We start from the raw sequence: 22,427 nt of genomic DNA on the forward strand, positions 1-22,427 counted from the left end.
TCACTCTGAGACATGAGGTCAAACTTCAATTGTTTTATTGAAGGAAGGATTACTGGTCAAAGGCTCAAAGGCCTTTCAAGTTTCACCGTGGACAGGACAGGTGGGCGAGCAAAGGCTCAGCCAGGAGGGGTGGGATTGGCTAACAGCTGTCCGAGCGTCTCCGAGGGAGACTTAACAAGGAGCTCAAGGGCAGCTGCTTCGCGAATGCATCTACTGCCGAATCGGAATCGCGACCCGCTAAGAAGATCCGGCGAGAAACTCAGCGGGCTGATGTATGGGTTGGGTTGCACATACGCGTAAGATTAATCTCTATTAATCTAAATCTGTGTGAAAAGCAATATTTTTTTGTTATTATTATAAAATTATTATTATTGTTAGCTTTCGGGTTTTATTTTTATTACTCGACATTATTCCTTCATCGTGGAAGTTAATCGTCAACACGCGTACATCAAGTTAATTAATCGCTCGATACGAATACTACGGGTTGCTTATTCTTTAAGCCACGACGACTTCAAAAGTTTCAAATTTAAAGAACGGAATACATTTGTACCGAAATAGATTGAAAGCATTTATGTGTCGAATTGTTAGTACAAACAGCGAATAGGCGACGGTCTGACCTCCGGTAGGCACAGCGCCACGTGGGAAAGGATTTATCTCGAGATAAAAACGGTATTCACCTTATCGACTGATTTCTGGGTCTCGATTCTGGTTTACTCGACAGTATCTGAATAATGTCGTTCGATAAATAAAGAAAAACGCTTTTAACTAATTTCGCTTCTAATCTATAAGATATAAGACCGAATAGTTGTTCTCGTAATACCTTGTAACGTTGGACTGACTAAGTGTAACATCCACTAGCCCTCTACATGATGATAGTGACCTCATACACCAAGGACCCGAACATGATACCAAACATCGAGAAATTTCCAACTAATTACAACGCAACCCGCTCCTGAACGTAAAAAGACCTTATCTAGGGTGATCGATATAAATTTAGATGCCACTTTCCACTGTTGTTTCATCTCGGACCTGTTTCACGGTATCTCTATGCTCCTATAATAGACACCTGGCGTGACCGGTTGATAAATATTTATCAGTATCAATCGTGAAGGGTTGATGGCTGTGGTTCCCATACGACTAGTGTTTTATCGGACAAAGGAAAAAAGATCTAACGCGTTGATACGTACGTGCGTTAGGGCTAGGTATGTACGAGTGAAAACTATGGGTAGGATGCTAGGAGCAGACAAATCATTGTGCAGCGAGTGTGTTTTGTAATAACAAGTCATTGAGTTCCAGTGGGAGTAATAAAAAATGAATTAGAACAAAGGGTTTTTTTAGAAGGGAAAGATTTCTTTCTAGTCACCAGGACAGATAGGCGAGATAGAAAGCAGGTAGACAGAATAATGCTATACAGTGATGAATAATAGTATGTGTAATGTATATAGCCGAGAAAGTTTAAGACAATTAGTAGAACAGCGAATGTTTTAATCAATTACAGGACTATCTAAGTGTGAGGTGTTATTACGCAAAACCAATAATGTCATTATACCCATACTTAGGCCTAAATTAGTATGGGATTTATTGAATTTCATATGGAAATTATCCTGAAGGTTTCAATAAGAAGATGGTGTGGAAAAAGGTGTTCTAAGAAGCGTGCCATCGGACGAGAATTCAACTATGAAACCGATGACATCATTCGCAGATCCTTACAATACATAATTAACTATGACAACGGTGAATTAATATCCGCGGTGTTGCCGCAGTGCTATAGCCACGTGATAAGCGCTTATCTAACACCTTTTATCGTAAAGATGAGAACCCAAGTCAAACAAACTGTTAGACCTCAAGGTACTGTTAGATCGTTTTGTGTACAATGAAACGAAAAAGGTTAAATATATTTTTCATGGAAAATTAGGCGGTAGTTAGCTTAATTAAATGTCAAAGAATAACACCCTAGTCGGCCGTTGTGAACAAGAAAACTGTAAGCTATTCTAGAAGTGGTGGACTAGATGTTGTAGTTCTAGACTAACTGGTGGTAGGACCTCTTGTGAGTCCGCACGGGTAGGTACCACCACCCCGCCTATTTCTGCCGTGAAGCAGTAATGCGTTTCGGTTTGAAGGGTGGGGTAGCCGTTGTAACTATTGAGACCTTAGAACTCAAATCACAAGGGGGGTGGCGCATTTACGTTGTAGATGTCTATGGCCTCCAGTAATCACTTAACACCAGGTGGGCTGTGAGCTCGTCCACTCATCTAAGCATTGAAAAAAACCTAGTAAGCAATATAAAGACAATAAAAAAGATAAACTGTAAAAGTGGTACTTGAGCATACGTCTCGCGAAAGCCAAAGAAAATATCACACGATAAGGTTTTAAAAGGATCTCAAGACAGCGGGCGTGGCCGGGAACACGAATATAGCTTACATCGAGTTGCTCATTGACCTGTCCGCCATCTTTGGCTCTGGCTTAAGAAGACTTACCGTTGTCCGGTCACAGTACGTTGCAAGTAATTTTTTTTTTTATGATTGAAATATTACTGGTGGCCCGAAGACCTTTCCAGTTTCACCAGGAGAGATTGGCGAGTAAAGGCTCAGCCAGAAGGGATTTGCTAACAGTTGCCCGAGCGCCTCCACAGGAGACCTAACAACTCAAGAGAAACTGCTTCGCGAATGAATCTACTACCGGATCAGAATCGCGACCCGCTGAGAAGATCCGGCGAGAAACTCAGCGAGCTGATGCATGGGTTAGGTTGCTCGTCGACCTCTTTGTCGAGTTCGACGAGTACGGTTACCGGGGTTCCTCAGCCTGCTCCTAGTGTTAGAGCTGAATGCAAGTAATATATACATCGTAGAATATTATCATAATATTGCGTAGGATGAAAATTAATCATGTACCTTTGCAAATATCTCGGTACATACATTTATATGTACTAGAGGTCCCACAGTAGTCGAAATTCGACTATAATGAATTGTAATTGTAAGTTTGAACACGTCATAATATAATCACAAATTTCGCCAAGGCTACACTATAAAAATATATTTATAAAGACAAACAATATTTAATCTATTCTCAATTTGACCACAAACGTCAAGAACAAAAGTTTGACAATAAATAGTATGCATGCGTGTGTGCGTCAAATATGTGGTGTGTGTAATGTTTTCTTTATTGATTTAATGTATCTTTTATGCATTATTTTAAAAAAATATTAGCATTGTGCACTTCTTCTCTATATTCTCTATAAGTGTGGAAAATTTCATAATCCTCCGTCCGCGCAATTTTCGTAAAAAGGGATACAAAGTTTTTGCTTCACGTATTAATATATAGATGTATTATTTTTCACTTTAACAATGCAAGTAAGCGATTACTGCGTATTGTATTGACACGCAATCAATTATGATTTATTATTGTTTCGCAATACACGATTTGCTATGTGAACAACTTATATGTTGTTAGTACGTTATTTATTCTACGCTTAGTATAAATTCCTTTTGTCTTTGATTTATTTGTGTCGTAGATAATAGATAATTACTGGTTTTCATTTACAGTTTTCGATTGCGATCACGATTCCCGAAAATATCGGAAACATCGGGAATTGTAAAAACAAAACCGCAAGTAAAAATCTTCATAGTAACTGACCCTTCAAATCTGATCGCGCCATATATATCTACATACCTACCGATATAGTGCACACACATGTTGACAAGTAGCATTAATGAAAAGTACAAAAGATGGTGTAAGCGCGTGAGTAAAAAAGATAGCTATAATTGGAACGATTGCACTTGTTATATTATTATTGTATTTGTTTAGACGCGACTAAAGACGAAACGTCCCAATTGGCCTGTTTTCGAGTCTTCACTTGACGTGCGCTTGAAACATATCTGCTTCTTTTTACATATAAAATATCATTGAAACAAATCAAAATGTTACCTCGACGCTATTGAGAATGTTTAACTTACTTATGAAATTTGAATAGTGACATCACCTTCGATACTAGTGCTCTCAAGGAAATCTTGTACAGGGCAGAACTCGACATTCGATTTTGGGGGATCACTGGAAATTTCGAAATTTATAGGGAAAATGAAAAAAATCTCAATCAAGTTTATTTTATCATATAATCGATGACAGAAGAGAACTTTCACGTTGATAAAAGAAGAATATGAAATTGTTTTACCCCTTTTTTTATTGCTTAGATTGGTGGACGAGCTCACAGCACACCTGGCATTAAGTGGTACTGGAGCCTATAGACATATACAACGTAAATGCGCCACCTATCTTGAGATATAAGTTCTAAAGTCTCAGTATAGTTACAACGGCTGCTCCACCCTTCAAACCGAAACGCTATGGTGCTTCACGGTAGAAATAGGCAGGGTAGTGGTACCTACCTCACAAGAGGTACCTTCCCGTCATTTGTTTTTATCCATAAGGGCCACTCTTTATTTCAGCAGACGCGGGTTAGATTCAGCGTAGAGGTACTGAAGCGCGATCAGTATTATCTTCTCCCGTCACTATTGTTGTTCCACACAGACACTTGCTTAGCAGATTTGTTCCTTAAGGCAGCGTCCTTTAGGATTGATTTTGAAATATTGCTTCTCGTTAATTATTTTGGCTAATGCATAAGCTGACGAAACTACTTAAGAGGGTTATTGGTTTTATAGAGCTCATCTGCAATTTCATAAATTAAGCAGAGGTTTTCTCGGATATAGTAGTTTCGTTAGGCTTGCAAAAAAACTAAGGACAAATGTTCAACTACTACCTGTTCATAGATTTAAGAAAACTGTCAAGGAACGTTTGTGCAACAAGGCATATTATAAAGTAAAGGATTTTTTACTAGATGGCACTACGTGGGAATGAGGCGTTCACTCCAGGCCTTTTCATTTTTCGTTATTATTATTATTTATTTGAATTGTATTTTTTTGACTTGTTTTTTCGTATAATGTAAATATGTTATGTTATTAAAAAAAAAGAAGAAAATATTTGAGAAAATCCAAAAAAAAAAAGAAAACCCCGCTGAGTTTGTTTCGCCGGTTCTTCTCAGGACTGTGGCTTTTTTTGGAACCGGTGGTAGAGTTAACATTTTCTTTTACATTTTGACATTCAACAAGTGTGTTTTTGATGACATCCAAGTTGAAATAAATGATTTTGAATTTGAATTTGAATTTGTGGACTATCTGATGATCTTGCCACCATTAATAGAAATTATAACGTATTTTGACCGGACCATACAAGATTTATCGCCATTCGCCACTGTCGCGCTATTCAACGCCGGCCATCGGTTACGCAATACCTACAACCATCAATAAAGCGTGTTTGTTAAATTTTTAAGTGGCAACAAATGTTGATTCTATTTAGAGGTGAAGGGTGTAGTTTGTGACGTCATAGTTGAATTAAAAATTAATATAACACACATACATCTGCCCACCTTCATACATGATCAAGGTCGGAATTAGACTATTGTAAAATTAGACATATAGCATTTAATATCACAATGTTTTTTGAACAGAAACCCACAAAAGTCTCCTTTCAAACTTTGATTCAAAAAGGGCATATCAGAAAATACTGCAAAAGAAAGCACCAATTCCAAGTAACAGAGATAAGCTCTATTCCGTTGGTGATAGGTGCGAAAATAAATATGACGTTGTCAAATCCCCAGAGCGCTGCCCATGTAACGAACGGTATAAAATAATGAGAGAACTATAATAGTTAGTCTCTCTATACACCCAGTAATTCCAACGGATCCGTTAGAAAGACATATTCGAGATATAACCCGTTTCACTCGTGCTGTCTTTTCCCCTACCTATCGGCTATTAGCCAAAGAGTCTATTCCAGCTACGCGTGAACGGGTAGGTGTGCTCGCGGGCTCAACCTGAGAGAATTTGCTAACACTAGCTAGCCCTAGCAAGAGCAGTAAGCCTCGTGCGTTCGTCTGCGTAATAATGCGTGCCAGTAGACAACACGTCACTGATATACACGATGAAAAACGTAGGGGAGTGCATCGAACTTTATCGAAGGCTATCCGACGATAATTGTTAAAACTGCATTTCATACAGCAGAAACCAATATTTAATAGAGGTTTGGCAATTTCTCTGTGACAATCAAAAGACAATAAATATTTGTTTAAAAAAAATTAGACGGTAGTTACGAAAAAGTTCAAGTGTCGACGAATAACATATTAGTCGTCCGTGACCATGTCGTGCGACGGAAATAAAGTAATATCAAAAAAAAAACGCCAGATTAAGCCCTAAAAGTAGTTTTAGTGTACAACTTAGGGAAAGAGAAGAAATACTGTAAATGACGACGTCGAATTTGAACGCTCCTATTTGAAATAAGCAGGACAATTCTACCCGCATGGGTTGACAACGCTCTTAACTTTATTACTAACTAGCGGCCCGCTCCGGCTCCGCTCGGGTCTTTAGCAAAAATTTCAACGATATTTGACGTTGTTTTATTCTTTAAAATAAAAGAACACTTATTGCGGCATAGCTATAATAGTTAGACATATACTGTCGCGATATTTTTTGTTAATAATAATGTGTTCTACAAAGTCGTAGTATATTATTTTATTCTATCATCAATAGTTTTCGTAGGGCAGGCGATGTAATAGCCTATGTCACTCGGGAAAAGTGTAGCTTCCAAACAGTGAAAGAATTTTTCAAATCGGTTCAGTAGTTTCGGAGCCTATTCGATACAAACAAACAAACAAATCTTTCCTCTTTATAATATTAGTATAGATACTTTAGACTTCGCTTCCAAAAGCCAGGAAGTAAATGCACAGATTACAATATTTCACTTGATTCTGTATAGCTTTATTTGTAACTCTACTTGTACAATCTTTAGATATGCGCTCACTACAGAATACACCGTTTCTTCCGCCGTTTATTCAGACTACCGCCTTTTTTATTATGTCTCTCCCCACTACTGCCATTACTCCCACCAACAGTGTTGCCATTTGGCAATCCGAAATTATCTAATTTTAAAATGATGCATTTTATATTATAGTCATTTTACAACAAACCTTACAATACTAAATCTATGAAAGCGAAATATCAACCTTCAACATAAATCAATATTCGTACATAAATATTTCAAGTCTCAATCGCTAGTAATGTTCAATTACAGCATAACAAAAGGGGATGTCAGGAAAACTTTTATCAGAGCTACAAATAAATGAATACGAGAACATTAAACTATTTTCACATGAAAATCCTGTGAATGTTTACAGTCTACAATTATTTTTGCATCTGGCTTATTATCGGGTAGGTACCACCGCCCTGCCTATATCTGGCGTGAAGCAGTAATGCGTTTCGGTTCGAAGGGTGGGGTAGCCGTTGTAACTATACTGAGACCTTAAAACTTATATCTCGAGGTGGGTGGCGCATTTACGTTGGAGGTGTCTATGGGCTCCAGTAACCACTTAACATCAGGTGGGCTGTGAGCTCGTCCATCCATCTAAGCAATAAAAAAATAAAAATGAATACGAGAACATTAAACTAGTTTCACATTAAGATCCTGTGAATGTTTATTGTTTTTACGACAATCATTTTTGTAACTGGCTTATTAATAACTTCCAGTTTTGCCTTTTGGATTTTAAGCTCTACCGTATACAAAATCCGTCAAAGTAAAGAAATATAAGAACCGTCTCTGCTTGTAGACACGATTAATAATTGGCGAAATAAGATTTCTTGAGCAGGTACGGCTTTACTTATTTAACATTAAATTAACAATTTAAAATAAATTTCCAAACAACTGGATACATCGTGAGCCTTATAGAAAACGTAGTTTATCTTCACGACTCACCCAGAGGGCTTGGTCGGTTAGCTTTATTAGTTGGGATTCACTATATCTTCTTACAGGCAAATTGTGGTCTGACTTAGGTAATAACGGTGTGATTTTTTACTCTTTCGATCAAATCGATTTTTTTTTAATGCCTTTGTAGGCAGAACGAGCACATGGCCCACCTGATGGTGAGTGGTTACCGTCGCCCATGGACTTCAGCAATGCCATGGGCAGAGTCAAGCCGCTGCCTACCTAGATATACATATATCTAAATACACCTCCAGACTTACATATATTAATGTTTTAAGTTACCTCTGTTATTGTCATTGACTGATAAAAACCTATTTTATTTTATTTTATCATAAAATTAAGCCCCTTCTAATAAAAAAGTAGGTTAACAAACATAGCCATTAAACTATTATATCTTTGCGTATTTTAGAGCTTAATCGAGATTTTAATTCTTCCTTTGAACAGCTCTAGTGTTGAATATTCACAAAAATCACAGAGAAAGTATGCTTCGCGGCAGAAATAAGAGAGAAGGAGCTACAAATACGTGCGGACTCCAACAATTTTTGAACATGAGTAGATCATTAAGCCACTAGGATTTAATTGTATTATAACTATACTGAGACCTTAGAATTATTATCTCAAGATGAGTGGCGGCATTTACGTTGTAGATGTCTAAGAGATCCAGTGACCACTTAGCACTAGGTAGACTGTGAGCTCGTACAGCCAAGAAAAAAAAGAAGAAAAAAAAATGCTATCCTTTTGTAGGACGGATAGTACTAGGACAGGATAGATGTAGAATAGTACTTTTGTATTACCATCAGCCCCTGTCAAATGCAGCATCGAAGTCTGCATTAATTGTTTAACAATTAGGGGAACTAGTACAAATATTTAGTTCGTAAATTAGCAATATAGTAACTAGACTAACATCTAAATAGGATGTAAATACGTGTGTTGTAATAGTAAAAGTATAGAGTAACTAGATCGAATGTTTGTACGTAACTTGTGCTCATATTTTTTTTTTATTGTTTAGATGGGTGGACGAGCTCACAGCCCACCTGGAGTTAAGTGGTTACTGGAGCCCATAGACATACACAACGTAAATGCACCACCCACCTTGAGATATAAGGTCTCAGTATAGTTACAACGGCTGCCCCACCCTTCGAACCGAAACGCTTTACTGCTTCACGGTAGAAATAGGCAAGGTGGTGGTACCCACCCGCACGGACTCACAAGAGGTCCTACCACCAGTAAACCATATTATCCATATAATCCATATCATATTACTTGATACATTTTTTATCACTAAACTATACACAAAGTCTACTCCAAAATAAAATGCAAACAATGCATGACCACAATGTATTCACAATGCTGTACGTAAGGTCTCCGTGTCGGGGTGATCACACAGCGTGAAACCCTACAAGACCGCATTGCAACTAGAGAGGGCCAATTCCCAATTAAAATCACGGCTGGTGGTCCGCCGGAGGGCTGCACTATAGAAAAATAGATTGCATTTACATATGAGCTGGGATTGTTACAGAGACCGAAAGTCCTACGAAAAATATCGAATGGATTATTAAAATATGCTACTGTTTGGATTGGAATCACTTTAAAATTGGAAATCATACAATAAATATTGCCAAACGTGTTTACTTATATTTATGTATGTTATGTTACCATCTCTGCTGTGATTCGTTTATATTACTATAAGATTATTTTACAGTCATCATTAATAGTTATTTCAATATTTAGTTTTTTATTTTATTCCATTTTCTCTTACTGTTTTTTTTTCTACCTATGCTGATAGCCTTGAGAAGCTATTTCAGCTTCGCCCGAATATGTAGGTGAGCTCACGGGGCTCAAACCGGAGTATTACTAACACTGGCCCTAGCAAGAGCAGTGCTTCGCAGAATCTACCACCGGATCGGAAACGCGACCCACTATCCAAGATCCGGGGAGAATCTCAGAGGGCTTTGTCTGTGGGTATGTTTTGTTATGGTTTTTAAGTCAAATTAGAAATTGGAATCAAAATGTTGTTAACAATTTTATTTATTTATTGATAATACTATTAATAGCTATCTCAACAGCTATTTCTAAAGCAAAATAACATAGTTTAAAAGTGAAAATATTAATTCATAATGAAACTTTATTCATGTTTGTTGGGAAAACCTTCAGACGATGTGTGTTTCATAGGTGTGTGACTATTGAATTCGAATTATCTACAGCAGAAATAGGTAGGATATTAGTCTCTATAACAATTTTATATTATACAAAACTCAGGTACATTATAAACATATTCATTTACTCTGTATTTCGTTTAGCTCATGCAATACCCGATCACAGAGAACCGAAACGCTCTGACTTGAAACTAAAGAGAGAAAAATAACATAGCTAATAACCTTGTCAAATTAAAAAAATGTTCATTTCAACAACAATACGATATATTTAATTTTCCGTTATATAAAACTGGAAAAACAGGATTCTATTCTGGTATCCATTGCTTAAATGAAGTCTTGCGTGATTGTTGATTAAATTTTTTTGATTTCCGTTTAAAAGAATGAAGAAAACAAGCTAGCGGCCTCCAGTGGTAGTCAGCAGCTATGGGAACCCAAGGACACAAAACCTAGACATAACCTAGACTAGTATTACATTGGAATCTCTTTCTGACGCATGATTCATAATTTCCCGTAATCAGATTGATGCCAAGGCGCATGGTAAGCCCTTAGGGGTCGGTACCTGCATCTTACTTTATCTGCCGTATTAGTTTGAAGGGCTTGATAGCCGTTTTACTATGGAAACATTCGCTTCATGTCTCCAAGTGGGTCATGACGGACTGGGTGATGCAGTAGTTAGCATTCCCGACTGCTAGACCGAGTATCTTGGTTTCTGTTCCCACATCGGGCATTAATATAATAATAATATAATAATTTATTGCCTTTCACACTAAATAAAATTTTAAGTCGTCGCGGCCTAAAGGATAAGACGTCCGGTGCATTTGTGTTGAGCGATGCACCGGTGTTCGAATCCCAGGCGGGTACCAATTTTTCTAATGAAATACGTACTCAACAAAATAAATGTTCACGATTGACTTCCTCGGCGAAGGAATAACATCGTGTAATAAAAATCAAATCCGCAAAATTATAATTTGCGTAATTACTGGTGGTAGGACGTCTTGTAAGTCCGCGCGGCTAGGTACCGCAAACCGCCACCCCGCAAAACATAAATAAAAGAAAAGAAAAAAAGAAAAGGGCAAAAGGAGGTGGTTTAGCTAATGCTGTTCAAAGTCGATAAATCGACAAATATGATGAACAAGTTTGTTTGTTCTTTGCTCGGGTGTTTAATAATTATTGTGTATATAAGCGTATATAAGTAAGTATATCAGTGTCCGGTTCCAATAGTTCAGGGAACTATTGGAACTAATAACTAATCACAGTTTGGTTTGGGGCCAGACTAGACGCCAGTGTATGACGTGTCCTCGGCTATTATTATAGGACGGCATAGGTTCTGGTAGCTTCTTAAACAAGCTAGACTCTGGGATTGTCGGCTTATTTAAACTAACAAAATTACATAATATCCTATAACTATAGCCCTATTACTCCAGAGTGCATTAGTAAATTAAGCCAGTTTTCAACTGATGGTAACCGTAACACACATTTTACGTTATCAATTCTCGAATCTCTCTATCTCAGTCTCTTATGAGGCCGCACGGGAGGTACCACCACCCTGCCTATTTCGGCCGTGAAGCTGTAATGCGTTTCGGTTTGAAGGTTGGGGCAGCCGTAGTAACTATACTGAGACCTTGGAACTTATATCTCAAGGTGGCATTTACGTTGTAGATGTCAACGGGCTCCGGTAACCACTTAACACCAGGTGGACTGTGAGTTCGCCCATCCATCTAAGCAATAAAAAAAAATAAAAAATAAAAACTCGGCTCTGTTGCTCGATAAGGATATATTAAACCGCTAAGCCACACGTACATACATTTACTAGTTTTTATCTCCCCGTTATGACAGATCACACAATCCATTTTGAGCCTTAAAAAACCAGGTCTCCGCAACGAAGATTGTAGCGTCATACTTTAAATATTTGCCTTCAGTTCACCCAAATATCTTGTGTGATAGCATCAAATGTCACTACGCTTATCAACCACTGAAGTATGAAACCTTATGTTATCAACTGCCCGGCGCTTAGATATCAAAATAACAGCTGACAATTTTGAAGTTATCAGCTGTGAACGGTAAATGTCAACGACCTTAGAGATACGTATAGAGTGATGGTACTTGTTAAGCTGAATTGATCTATAAAATATTCTTCTTCTCAGTCGTGTCACTCTTGACAGAGTGGTCGTGATCGTCATGTAGTATTGGAAGGGGCAGACTTGATGCGTCTCACGATGTCGCGCCATCTCCCCCTGCTCGAGGCCATTCTACTGCACTCATTTAGGGAACCTCCCACTGCAGTTTTAATTTGGTCGGTCCACCGCATTGGTGGCCTCCCGCCAAAATCTAGCTGAATAAAAACTATATCTTCTTCGTCGCTTTCTTCATTACTGAAGGTCGTGTCCAGAGGGAAATGGAACGCAGCATGCTCAACATAAGAAAGACACACAGAATCCGTCATATAAAGATAACAAGCATAATCAAAACAGTGGACGCTCTCAAATATGCTCAAAGATTGAAGTTTAAGTGGGCTGGCCACGTAGCACGACTCGGGGATGGGAGATGGACATCTAAAGTAACTGCATGGGACGGACCACAGGGCAAGCGGCGCGCCGGTAGATCGTACACGCGTTGGGAGGACGACATTAGAAAAGTTGCTGGACCACACTGGATTTATGTCGCCAAAGACAAAACAAAATGGAAATCTTTGGAGGAGGCCTGATACCTGATTTACCTGATAGGGGTCCATGCATATAACAAAAGATATAGTAAAAAAATGTAATTGCATGGAATAAAGGGTTTTTTAATTTTTATTTATTTTATTTATCAAATACCAAGAATAAGTTGGACTGTTTCCCTAAGTTACTATCGGATAGACCTGGAGAGTGAAAGAGATAGCGCGATAAACCTACTATACACACACATTATTTTAACTACAGTGTTGTTTATACTTAAAAAAAAACTTTTAACAGACATAATGGTTTGTTATAATTCCCTTCATCTCGTGTTGATCATTGCATCTACCGCTGAAGCAGGACGAATAATCTTGTGGCGTCTACCCATCACAGAACACAAGATATTTGACAGATACCTGAATCTCGCTTACGACATTTTCAAGATAAGCTCGCATACAATATCCTCGCATGTTCTAAGAAGTCTCCGCATAGTGGCCTCCGCCGCCATGTGCTAGTGCTAAACCACCACATCACAGAGGCTACTCAACCTTCGTACACCAGATCAGTCAATCCTAATTTTATTGGATTAAAGGCCCAAGAACATACGCATTTAAAATTTCTCACAAACTTGTTCTTGTAAATAAAAAAGGACCCGAATCACCCCGAAGATAATTTGGTTCAACAAAAGGCTCAAAAAATAGTTGATCGTGTAACATTATAAGCCCACGCGTCTTCCACTAACGTGTATTATGTCGTTAAAACTTCATAAGGGATTTATAAGTTTATCCAAGTAATCTTAGCCCTTTGAGAGCCGCTGGCGATTTATTACTCGGTAATGTAATTTGATTTATACTCGAGTGCATTGAGTAATAATTTTAAACAAGAACTACGTCTGTATTCAGTGGTCGGGTTCTAGTAATTTCTTTTTAACCGATTTTAATAATTGAAGGCGGATTTTATGTTTTAATAATAAAGGTGAATTGACATTTAGGATCTTCTTCGACATTCGCGAGTTGTACATATAATTAATACTACATTGACGCTTTATTTTTCGCGTCTATTAAATTCGTTTTATTATTTCAGACATTCCGAATACTGTGCAGTTTTCGTGGTCACGTATACAGACCCACAGACACAGCCCACTGAGCTTCTCGTCGGATCTTCTCAGTGGGTCGCGTTTCCGATCTGGTGGTAGATTCTGCGAAGCACTGCTCTTACTAGGGCAGTAGGGTGTTAGCACCTCTCCGGTTTGAGCCCCGTGATCTCATCTACATGTTAGGGCGAAGCTGATATAACACATATATATCTCAAGGCTATCAGTATAGGTAAGAAAAAAAAAAGTATACAGATGTCGAACCGTGTGAACCGAAGTGTGAAGTAACCGATAGACACAACCCTAATCATGCGCCTAATCACGGGGTGCTTAAAACCAACCCCTCTGCACTGGCTTCCGGCTCTGAGCAGCATTGCCCCACCCCACCCTCGCCGCACCCACCACCTATACGCAGAGATAGAAAAGGCGCTTAGACGACCCGAGCTGCCTATCAACAGGGACCTAGCCAACTTCAAACCGACGAGATTGAAGTCACGAAACCCACCGGCATTACAGACACATCAACCACACTCCAATTGGAGCACAAACGAGGCCTGGGTTAAAGAATGGTCAGCCAGATGTATCCCACCTGAACTGTTCGAGCTGAACCCACACTCCCGCCCACGCGGTTTCAAAGAAAAACGCCCAATCTGGGGCATGCTTAACCACCTGAAAACGGGAGTTGGTCACTGTAACCAACTGCGGCAGAAATGGGGCTGGACGGAAAACGAAAGCTGTGAGTGCGGATGCCCAGAGCAAACTATACGCCACATTGTCATGGAATGCCCACTAACGAGATTCGCAGGCCAAGTGGAAGATCTCAAAAATGTGACAGAAGAAGCTATCGATTATTTCACAAACTGTAAATTTAAATTATAACCACGTAGTGTAAACGAATGCCATACGATAAATAAATAAATAACCCACTGAATTTCTCGCCGAATCTCCTCAGTTGATCTCGATTCAAATCCGGTGGTGAATACTGCAAAGCACTGCTCTTGCTAGGGCTAGTGCTAGTTCTCTTAGGTTAAGCCCGTGATCTCATTTACCCGACCGAGCGCAGCTGGAATAGCAGCTTAGGCTATCAGCGAATAGGTAGGGAATAAATAATAGTTTAAATAAAAAACTAACAAAATACGCTTTTATAGAAAATCCAACAAAAAAATAGAAAATAAACTTTAATAAATTTGAATTAAAAATAGTGTAAGAAAAAATGATTTTATTTTAAAAAAAGCGTGGGGTGCATGGTATCAGTAGTTATAAATATTTTATGAACAAATATGAGTAAAAGGGTTATTTTGATAATGTCCTGAAAAGCACCCCACGCTTTTTTACAATAACATAATTTTTTCTTACACTATTGTTAATTCAAATTTATTAAAATTTATTTTCAATTTTTTAGTGATCTCTACTTTGATTGATTTACCTTTGTAGTTAATACTAAATAATAATTCTAATAATAACCCTGGAATTTCCGAATTTCTTCCTGTTCTTATCTAAAATATTGATATTAATAGAAGGTAAGTTTTCTATTATAATGTTAAATAACTTTCACTAAAGCACAGATATGACGTTAATCCTACGTGAAGCTTACAATAATGACAACTCAATGCTGCCAATAAGCTCTCGTAACCCACAAATGAGCATAACGGGATCAAATACGCTTTTACCGGTACAAATGGCAGTGGAACTCACGGTCAGCCTTGTCTTAAGTGGGCACCGAAGATCAAAGAAAAATCTATATTTTAATTACTTATTTCGGAATATGAAGCATTACAAACATTAATGCTACATCATATAAGAAGCTAATCATTCGGAATAATGTATGCCGACAAAAAATCAATAAGGTAGGCAATTGGGACACGTAAATACATACATTTGCAGTTATGATCAACATTTCGCAGCAAAAAGCAAATAGAGCCAACGTTATTAATTCCTTGATGCAAAAAAATACATTATCTCATTCGCACAAGTTCTATTTTTATCTGACAACCAAAAAAAGACAGCGACGAAGCTCTTCCGTTGTCCGTACTTCATTTAAAACGGCAATTTTACTTACGACCGGCATTTTTTTTTCTTTTTTTGCTTACTTATTCTAGGAACCTCGATGGGGTTTTACTGGATTCAACAAGCGAGCAGACGAGCTCACGGGACTGAGCCTGACGAATTTGCTAATACTAGCCCTAGCAAGAGCAGTGCTTCGCAGAATGCACCAAGGGATTGGAAACGCGATCCAATGAGAAGATCCGGCGGGAAACTTACCGTACTGTGTCTGAGGGTCGGCCGTCAAGAGAATCGATAAAAAATACCTAATCACAGCGTTTCACGATCATTTCCCAACAGTAATCGATATTCCGATCATGCAGCACATGTTTTTGTAAAATCATTATTTTAGGCGGAGCCCGATATTATTGGGCGAAACAAAGGCACACTGAAACGTGAAAGGGATGGGATAGAATCGTTGATTTAAACTGGTGTACTTGGGACAACCATACGGGCGGTTCGCCGTTGAAAAGGCCGGGTGGAGGAGGTCCAGGGGAAACTCAAACAGCGAAGGACCGCAAGGAATGTCGTCTTTTGGTATCTGAAGCCACGATCCAGTTTGGAAGTCGCTGCGTGAACTTAATAGCAATAATATCATTATTTGAACAAATGATACAGATTCCCGATCATGTATCCTCTTCTGCGAGCTCACGGCTCATCTGGTGTTGAATGATCACTAGAGCCTATGGACATCAATAACGTAAATGTCGCCACCCACCTTGAGACAAGCGTTCTACTATTCAGCTTTTACAACACAACAGTTGTTTCACCCCTCATACTAAAACGAATTACTACTTCGCGAAAGAAATAGGCAGGGTGGTCGTAATACCCGTGCGGACTCAAAAGACGCTCCATCATCATCATCATCATTTCAGCCTATCGCCGTCCACTGCTGAACATAGGCCTCTCCAATAGATTTCCAGTGCGACCGGTCCATTGCCACCTGCATCCAACGAGACCCAGCGCTTTTTACTAGGTCGTCGGTCCATCTAGTAGGTGGCCGTCCCACACTGCGTTTGCCGGTACGTGGTCGCCACTCCAGGATCTTTCTGCCCCATCGACCTCTCTTCGTGCTATGTGGCCGGCCCATTGCCACTTCAGTTCACTAATTCTACGGGCTTTGTCAGCAACCTTCGTTCTTCTACGGATCTCCTCATTTCGGATTCGATCACGTAGAGAAATGCCGAGCATAGCCCTCTCCATAGCTCGCTGCGCGACTTTGAGCCTTCTAAAAAGATCCCTATTGAAGCACCACGTCTGCGAGCCGTAAGTCATCACTGGTAACACACATTGGTTGTACGCCTTTGTCTTAAGGCACTGAGGTATTTTGGACGAGAAGACGTTGTGCAGTTTACCGAACGCTGCCCAGACGCTCCAACTGACCATCAATCCAAAGACGACCGGTAATTACGGAAATTATAATTTTAGCGGGTTTAATCTTTATCGCACGATGTTATTCCTTCACCGCGAAAGTAATTCATGAACATTTGGTAAAGTACGTATTGCATTAGTAAAATCTGTACCTGCCTGCGGGATTTGAACAATGGCACAGTTGCATCGCTCGATACGAATGCACCAAACGTCTTATCTCTTGAGCCACGACGACTACTATTTAGACGCTTTGGTATTTTTTCCGTTCATTTTGACACTCCGTCTAATTTGACACGCATCTCAGTTTTGACGCTGAGTCAGTGTTGTCAGCAAAATGTAATTGATAATTTTTTTTATTAGGTCGATTTAAATAATGTTCATTTTTAGTGAACGTTGTATTGTATGATTATTTTGAAGTAATCCTATGCCTTAGCTCCAAATTTAAGAGTCGTGAATCTCCGCGGACCGTGTTCAACTCGAGTATTTCTTCCTTCATCAGTATATCTTCGGGAAACTAGATTCCGATGAACTAAAGCATCGAAAGATACTTACGCTACAAAAGTATTTAAAAGTTCATCGAACTCATCTGCTTGTAGATAGCCCATTGTCATACGTCTGTTCACCTCTATTCGAAAAATCTCGTTAAAATTTCTCGGTATCTTAAATAAATAACAGCTTAACAACGACATTTGTTGTCATCTCTGGCATGTCATAAAGATTCCACTGTCGTTGCCGTTCTCGAAATTCGTTGCCAAACGATTGATCTCCAAAAACGAAAAGTTATTTTTAGTGTCAAAATTATGCCTTTCATTATTTAAAAAAAGCGAAAAGTTACGAAATCCATCATTGGACGTTATCACGTTAATAAATATTCTGTTTTTCTTCTATTTGAAGGACTTAAAACACTATTACATACTTAGTTACTAAACTACTATTACTTATTTTTAGTACACTTATGAAGTGGGATGGAATAGAAAAAAGGCGGCATGACGGTAGCAATAATCAACTACTTAACCTTTCAATTATTAAATCTTGTATTTAAGCTATTAGTGTCAAAGACAAATAAAACTTAAATTTCCGGTTGTATTTTCAAAGTACCGGTTTTTGTTTAATAACCGATTTCTACAAATTGTTTTAATTGAAACTAAGAATGTAAACGATTTACTGCAAAGCACTTTACCGGTTCTTTCAAGAATCGAAAGTCGGTAGATTTAAGAAGAACTGAATACATAAGTTGTAAACATTATATTTGACAAATTTGAACCCGAAAAATGGAACAATTTAAAACTTAATTTTAAAATAAGAGCTAAGACAATTAATAACTTTGTAACAAGATATGCCATATCTAATAAATAAATGACAGAATTACACCTTCATATTAATTGTATTTTGTAATTAATTGCCTTTGTTAGCAAATTATTTAGATACGTCCCACCTGGTTGTTTGGAGTTAACGGCGATAGTGAACATGTGCAATGCTAAGCAATGCTTATGCTATTTCCTATCGCTAAATGTATTTTCCAAGCTCGTTTAAAAGACGTCAAGACATAACGCTGAAGAAACAACTATCCGTACGTCCCAGGTTGAGCCCCGTGAGCTCACCTACCAAACTGTACGTGGCTGGAATAGCTCCTGAGCTACCAGCAATTAAGCAGGGAAAAAAACATTACAATTCATTCGGACATATTTTTAGAGTTTCATTCTCCGCTGCGATGGTTTTTTTTTTTGGAAAAGTAATAAGAGCAATAGCGGTTCTATGCACTAAAAGGGATCTCTTTCAGACAGCCCTTGCAAATACACACGGATGGCGAGTAGCTTATTATGAATAAGCTTATCGTTGAGTTTTCTAATATGTATTACAAAACTTGATAGTGTTGTGAAACATAGAGCAAATTGTAATTAATCCTTTTAAGCATTCATTGTTTTTGTATACACATATTAAGAAACAAAATTTCTGCACAATTATTTGTCATTCATTATGACGACCGGTATTGACAACGAAAGAATTGATAGAAAACACATGATTTCGGCTGTGAAACATAGCTTAGAAACAAGTACGTCTCTTTTTACAATAACCAAGTACTTTCTGCACATTTGACTACTAATCAATGAAACAAAAATCCTTAACCAAGTACCTATTAAAAAATTTACAAATTCCTACCTTTTTGGTTTCCATCGTTTCATCAAAACGCCAAACATTTTCCTTTAAACCACTTTATTTTACAAACAAATTAAAATGCACTTTAAATACAAAATTTACAGTATTTTTAAACACTACACTTGTAACACTAACATTAATAATTGCTCTATTGTCATTGACTTCCGTTTCCGTTCATTGGCAATAAAATTACACAAATATTGACAGATATCGAAACGAATTCGTTAGGATACATCTAAAAACAAGCGGTACCGAAAACGTCTGACCTAGACACAGTGACTGCTAACACTGTCCTACATTCATTCGGTGTACATCTCCACAATCGATATTAATCCATAACTAGATGTAATAACGCATACAGTCGAAACCCGCCATTACGCAACGCGCTATCCAAAATTACCGCAATGGCGTTTCGTAAATATACAACGATAATGCATAGATTCTCGTCATTCGATTATTTCTGTAATTGGCATTTTGAATTCGCGGAGTGACGCGGAGACCGTTTGTCCGTCACCACGGGACTCACCCGACTCACTGACCGGACTGAGTCACTTTGTTTTGTAGAGTTGAGTCTGTCGAGCGGTAAGTACAGTGACTGACAGTGTACGGCGGCCGTGCGTCAGGTGCGGCCGAGAAAACGGTCGATCAGCTGCTTGACTCGACGCCATTTTGTACGCTGTTTTTCGCGCCATCGAACAATTTCTTATGAAAAAAGTTATATTCCAAGTATTTAAGTGGAACATCTCATGGACTAAAATTGTATTATAAAATTCTAAAAATGATACTGAAATGTTGTTATGGAGTTACTTAGTTCTATTAAAATATACTAGCAAATGGAAATTATCTAAAAACGAAAATATGTATTTAATAATTCGAGAAGGTTTAAGTTTAAGGTGTACCTATTCTATTGTTAAGTAAAGTGTAAATGAACCTTTCCATTGTATCTTTGGAATACCAGAACACATCTGTTTAAATACGTAGCATAGGAATTTAAAAACATTACAAATGCGTTTATTTAGTCACAGATAGATACTTATAACGGCGAAGTTATTTGAATAAATATAGTTTCACGCAAAATATAAAGCAAGCATATTAAAATTTAGAATTGGGCATCGTACAGATAAAATTAATTAAAAGCAAAAATATTAAATTTAGCCGGTATTATAATTCCTGATTAACGAATATAGAACTAACTAGAACTTACAAATACTCGTAAAAGAAACATATTGTTATTTATATCCAAAAAACATATTAAGCTGTATCTGAACCTATTTAAACTTTTTATACTACTATATCGAGCATCGGTGGTTCAGTGGTAGAATGCTCGCCTGCCACGCGGGCGGCCCGGGTTCGATTCCCGGCCGATGCAGTTATTTTTTGTATTTCTTTTTTCATTACAAAAACACCTGCCCGTATTATAAATAGCAACAGAAACAAATTCAACCCATAACTAATTTGTCTAGCCTGCCCTCAGACATGTTTGTAATCATAATGAAATGTAAAAAATGCAGGAGATCGTCGGGGAGCGATGTAGGTACGTATTTCAAATTAAGGTTGTTAACATTTGGCGATTCCGAACTAGAATTATCTCCGGTATTATGGATGCGGGGAACACAACAGACAGAAAAAGCATATAAATAAAATGTAACAAAGATACCGACTCCGACCCCAAAATGAACTCACGTGTCGTGGTATGACGGTGTCACTAACTACTAGACGTTACCAATGAGTGGGTATTATATTAAGAATACAAAAACAAGTATCTTTTCTCTGAGTAAAGATGCTCTGTGACTTTTATTTACCTTTTCAACAAGATCCCACAAATCTACCTGTGTGCTTAGTGCGAGGTTTCGCTGCGTTTGCCGCTAGGGGCGCTGGTGATTGTGTTCCAAGACTTATTTTTTTATTTAGTGATTAATTAATAATTCATGCACTCTGTATGCAGCGTCTCCTCAAGTACTTCGGACACGTGGCCCGACAAAATCCTGAGAACTTGGAAAAATTAATAGTTGTAGGTCACGTGGAAGGAAAGAGAAGTCGAGGAAGATTGCCAACCAGGTGAACGGACATTATCAAGGAGACCACAAACACCAGCGTCCCGGGCGCCATTAAGCAGGCCGAATGCAGGCAACATTGGAGGAAGCTGGTGCAAAAACTGGACCAAGGTGGTCACGACCCTCAGTAATGAGGAAACTACAAAGAAGAAGAAGAAGAATTAATAATTCTGTATAGACCTGACCAAGCTTGCTTGTCTCTATCTGATTGTCATTTTTTTTCCAATTTCATTAGGTGAAAGTATATCTATTAAAAATTTCAATTATACCAAAGTTAATTCAAAGTTTTCTGGTAGTAAATTAAGGTTATGTTGTTTTGTAGCGCCATCTCGTGAAATATTGAGGTACCAGTACGCTAATATCCAATAGCAGGAATGCAAGCATCTGAGAGATTTACAAGATGTCGTTAATTTTTTTTTCTGGACAAATGCTTTTCCGAACTTGAAAAACTAGATCCAAATAATCGGTGAAGCTAGTAAATCCTCTTAAGGTTACAACCAATAGATAAGCAAAAGAAAACGAAAAAAAATCACATTCAGCCAGCATTAACACAAACATCTATATATTAATACGTGAAGCAAAAACTTTGTACCCATTTTTACGAAAATTGCGCGGACGGAGGTGTATGAAATTTCCCACACTTATAGAGAATGAGTGCAGAATCTTAATAATTTTTTTATATTTAGCAATAAAAATACATTAAAAAAAACATTACACACACTACCACGTATTTGACACACACTTTGTTTATCCACACACAACTCTTTGTTTATTGTAAAACTTTTATTTTTGTCTAAAGTCTGTCAATTTGAGAATAGATTAATATTGTTTAGCTTTCATATTATTTGTCTATAGCGTAGTCTTGGCGAAATCTGTGAATAAAGAAGTGTCTTTGACAATAGTCTTTGACAGTAGAACCTTATCATGTTCAAACTTTTAATTTCAATTAATTATAGTCGAATTTCGACTACTGCGGGACCACTAGTATCTATAATAATATCTATACGAGTTTCATTATAGGATATACATCCTTTTAAAAAACATTCAAACGTGAAATATTCACCCTTTAGTTTCCACCCCTACAAGGGCCGACCTT

The 22,427-nt window shown here is 38.0% G+C and overlaps 1 protein-coding gene and 1 non-coding gene across 2 annotated transcripts in view; one reads left to right on the forward strand and one right to left on the reverse strand.

Moving 5' to 3' along the window:
- The window catches only part of LOC101740438 (uncharacterized), a 495,801-nt gene extending 475,921 nt beyond the window's left edge, over nt 1-19,880 (reverse strand). Inside the window, exon 1 of the mRNA XM_012693444.4 lies at nt 19,281-19,880. Coding sequence (XP_012548898.1) covers nt 19,281-19,318 — 38 coding nt within the window. The 5' untranslated portion in view covers nt 19,319-19,880. The remainder of the gene's footprint in view (nt 1-19,280) is intronic.
- Nucleotides 19,881-20,575: 695 nt separating this feature from the next.
- TRNAG-GCC (transfer RNA glycine (anticodon GCC)) lies at nt 20,576-20,646 on the forward strand. Its single transcript has one exon. It is a non-coding gene; the product is annotated as a tRNA-Gly (tRNA).
- Nucleotides 20,647-22,427: the final 1,781 nt, after the last annotated feature.

Source organism: Bombyx mori, chromosome 10, assembly GCF_030269925.1.
Source record: "Bombyx mori chromosome 10, ASM3026992v2".
NCBI lineage: Eukaryota > Metazoa > Arthropoda > Insecta > Lepidoptera > Bombycidae > Bombyx > Bombyx mori.